Below are 4,298 nucleotides of genomic sequence, written 5' to 3'. Positions count from 1 at the left end.
GGGTTCCCTTTTCTCCACACCCTCTCTGGCATTTACTGTTTGTACACTTTTTGATGTTGGCCATTCTGACTGGTGTAAGGTGATATTTCATTGTAGTTTTGATTTGCATTTCTCTAATGATTAGTGATGTTGAGCATCCTTTCATGTGTTTGTTGGCAAACTGTATATCTTCTTTGCATAAATGTATATTTACGTCTTCTGCCCATTTTTGGAGTGGTTTTTTTGTTTTTTTTGATATTGAGCTGTATGAGCTGCCTGTAAATTTTGGAGATTAATCCTTTGTCAGTTGCTTCATTTGCAAATATTTTCTCCCATAATGAGGGTTGTCTTTTCATCTTGTTCATGGTTCCTTTGCTGTGCAAAAGCTTTTAAGTTTCATTAGGTTCCATTTGTTTACTTTTGTTTTTATTTCCATTTCTCTAGGAGGTGGGTCAAAAGGATCTTGCTGTGATTTATGTCATAAAGTTTTCTGCCTATGTTTTCCTTTAAGTGTTTTATAGTAGCTGGCTTTACATTTAGGTCTTTAATCGATTTTGAGTTTATATTTGTGTATGGTGTTAGGGAGTGTTCTAATTTCATTCTTTTACATGTAGATGTCCAGCTTTCCCAGCATCACTTATTGAGGAGGCTGTCTTTCCTCCATTGTATATTCTTGCATCCTTTATCAAAAATAAGGTGACCATATGTGCGTGGGTTTATCTCTGGGCTTTCTATCCTGTTCCATTGATCTATATTCCTGTTTTAGTGCCAGTACCATACTGTCTTGATTACTGTAACTTTGTAGTATATTCTGAAGTCAGGGAGCCTGATTCCTCCAGTTCTATTTTTGTTTCTCAAGATTGCTTTGGCTATTTGGGGCCTTTTGTGTTTCCATGCAAATTGTGAATTTTTTTTTCTAGTTTGTGAAAAATGCCAGTGGTAGTTTGATATGGATTGCATTGAATCAGTAGATTGCTCTGGGTAATATAGTCATTTTCACAATGTTGATTCTTCAAATCCAAGAAAATGGTATATCTCTCTGTTTGTATCATCTTTAATTTCTTTCATCAGTGTCTTAGATTTTTCTGCACACAGGTCTTTTGTATCCTTAGGTAGGTTATTCCTAGATATATTATGCTTTTTGTTGCAATGGTAAATAGGAGTGTTTCCTTAATTTGTCTTTCAGATTTCTCATCACTAGTATATAAGAATGCAAGAGATTTCTGTGCATTAATTTTGTATCCTGCTACTTTACCAAATCCATTACTTAGCTCTAGTAGATTTCTGGTAGCATGTTTAGGATTCTCTATGTATAGTATCATGTCATCTGCAAACAGTGACAGTTTTACTTCTTCTTTTTGGTTTTGCATTCCTTTTATTTCTTTTTCTTCTCTAATTTCTGTGGCTAAAACTTCCAAAACTATGTTGAATAATAGTGGTGAGAGTGGGCAACCTCGTCTTGTTCCTAATCTTAGTGGAAATGTTTTCAATTTTTCAAGCTTGAGAACAATGTTGGCTGTGGGTTGTCATATATAGCTTTTATTATGTTGAGGTAAGTTTCCTCTATGCCTTCTTTCTGGAGGGTTTTTTATCATAAATCGGTGTTGAATTATGTCAAAGTATTTTTCTGCATCTATTGAGATGATCATATTTTTTTTCCTTCAGTTTTTTAATATGGTTTATCACATTGATTGATTTGTGCATATTGAATAATCCTTGCATTCCTGGGATAAACCCCACTTGGTCATGGTGTGTGATCCTTTTAATGTGTTGTTGGATTCTGTTTGCTAGTATTTTGTTGAGGATTTTTGCATCTATGTTCATCAGTGATATTGACCTGTAGTTTTCTTTCTTTTTGACATCTTTGTCTGGTTTTGGTATCAGGGTGATGGTGACCTCATAGGTTGAGCTTGGGAGAGTTCCTCCCCCTGCTATATTTTGGAAGTGTTTGAGAAGAATAGCTGTTAGCTCTTCTCTAAATGTTTGATAGAATTCACCTGTGAAGTCATCTGGACCTGGGCTTTTGTTTGTTGGAAGATTTTTTTTTTAATTAGAAAAATTATTTATTTCCATTCCTTTCATACATCTTATTGTTCAGGTAACAGTCTTACATACATATCTGAAATGATGCACTGTCACACACTCTGTTTAAAGGCAAAGCACCACAGGTAAAGCTGATCAGCTGTCCAGAGTTCTCAGCTTATGGGATCTCACTTCCTGATTTTACATTAATTTCTGAAGGTCAGAAGTGTCATCTCCAAAAAATGTTAAGGGGTTTGTAAAAAATAATCACTTTATTCAATATTATAGTTGTAGAAATGAAGTATATTTTCTTTAAGAAATAAAAAAAAGAAGAAGAAAATGACACTTAACATCGTTGGTATGTCAGTATAGGCCATCAGGAAAAAATGCTGATAAGCTTGTCTCTGATACCAAGAAGACATTCTAGTCCAAGCTATAACACATTTCCTATGTTTTCACTAGATGCTTCTTTTCTGCTGTTTTTCATCCTTTTCCATATTTCATATCAGAGGACTGGTACAGCCTTTAAAACTTCATTAACGGGAGCAAATTCAGTATCCACCAATTTCTTCTCAAAAGGCACTCTAACCCATCAGATAGCCCAGCAGTTTCATTCTCATGAAAACTCTAGCCATGAAAAATCTCAATAGGACACAGACGAATCCAATGAATAAAAGAGAAATCTACTGAGCTTTGGAATGTTTGGTGCATTGGATTGGTCCAGGATTATGAAACCTAAACCTCCCATTGTAAACAGGAAGCTGGATGTGCGTCCTTCCATAATATACTGTCCATTTACTCTGTAGGACAAGAAAGCTACTGGTCTCTGATGCCCATGTTCATCAGTCATGGAGCCGACACTTGGAGGTTCAATGATAACATCATAAATGATTCCTCCAGTGATGAGGAAGTAAGACACCAACACCAGAGCGTACACCATAATGGCTGATGGCATGTGCACCCAGGGTGGCTTCTTCAGCTTCAGGTTGGGACATTCGAGCACTAAGAATGGGACGCAGTACAAACTCTCCATGTTGGTGGCGGCAGGGGCAGCGGTCGGCTGCCAGTCCCACATGCCCCCTCTGTTGGAAGATTTTTAATCACAGTTTCAAGTTCAGTGCTTGTGATTGGTCTGTTTATATTTTCTATTTCTTCCTGGTTCAGCCTCTGGAGGTTGTGATTTTCTAAGAATGTTTACATTTCTTCCAGGTTGTCCTCTTTATTAACATACAGTTGCTTGTAGTAATCTCTCATGATCCTTTGTATTTCTGCAGTCAGTTGTTACCTCTTCTTTTTCATTTCTAATTCTATTAATTTGAGTCTTCTCCCTTTATTTCTTGATAAAGCAGGAGACAAAAGAGAAGGAAAATACCTACAATAACAAATCCAAAACAATTAAGAAAATGGTAATAGGAACATACATATCAATAATTAAGTTAAATGTAAATGGATTAAATGCTCCAACCAAAAGACATTGACTGGTTGAATGGATACAAAACCAAGACCCATATATATGTTGTCTACAAGAGACCCACTTCAGACCTAGGGACACATACAGACTGAAAATGAGGGGATGGAAAATGATAGTCCATGCAAATGGAAATCAAAAGAAAGCTGGAGTAACAATTCTCATATAAGACAAAATAGCCTTTAAAATAAAGACTATTATAAGAGACAAAGAAGGACACTACATAATGATCAAGGGATCGATCCAAGAAGATGATATAATAATTGTAAATATTTATGCACCCAGCATAGGAGCACCTCGATACATAAGGCAAATGCTAACAGCCAGAAAAGGGGAACTTGACAGTAACATAATCATAGTAGGGGACTTTAACACCCCACTTTCACCAATAGACAAATCATCCAAAATAAAAATAAATAAGGAAACCAAAGCTTTAAATGATACATTAAACAAGATGGACTTAATTGATATTTATGACATTCCATCCAAAAGCAACAGAATACACTTTCTTCTCAAGTGCTCATGGAACATTCTCTAAGATAGATCATATCTTGGGTCACAAATCAAGCCTTGGTAAATTTAAGTTGAAATCGTATCAAGTATCTTTTCCAACCACAATGCTATGAGACTAGATATATATTACAGGAAAAAAAAAACTGTAAAAAATACAAACACATGAAAGCTAAACAGTATACTACTAAATAAACAAGGGATCAATGAAGAAATTAAACAGGAAGTCAAAAACTACCTAGCAAAAAATGACAATGAATACACGATGACCCAAAACCTATGGGATGCAGCAAAAGCAGTTCTAAGAGGGAAGTTTATA

General features: G+C 35.6%; 1 protein-coding gene across 1 annotated transcript; it reads right to left on the bottom strand.

The window, feature by feature from the left end:
- Positions 1 to 2,644: 2,644 nt before the first annotated feature.
- On the bottom strand, positions 2,645 to 3,303 carry LOC307186523 (oligosaccharyltransferase complex subunit OSTC-like; the record flags this gene model as incomplete). The annotated part of the gene is made up of 1 exon (XM_079921704.1): positions 2,645 to 3,303. Exon 1 carries the CDS (start codon positions 3,074 to 3,076, stop codon positions 2,645 to 2,647), a length of 432 nt encoding a protein of 143 aa, XP_079777830.1. The 5' UTR covers positions 3,077 to 3,303.
- Between the last annotated feature and the right edge of the window lie 995 nt (positions 3,304 to 4,298).

Source organism: Stenella coeruleoalba (assembly GCF_951394435.1).
Source record: "Stenella coeruleoalba genome assembly, chromosome: 5".
NCBI lineage: Eukaryota > Metazoa > Chordata > Mammalia > Artiodactyla > Delphinidae > Stenella > Stenella coeruleoalba.
The sequence above is the reverse complement of the archived record's forward strand: the minus strand, read 5'-3'. Positions and strand labels throughout refer to the sequence as shown.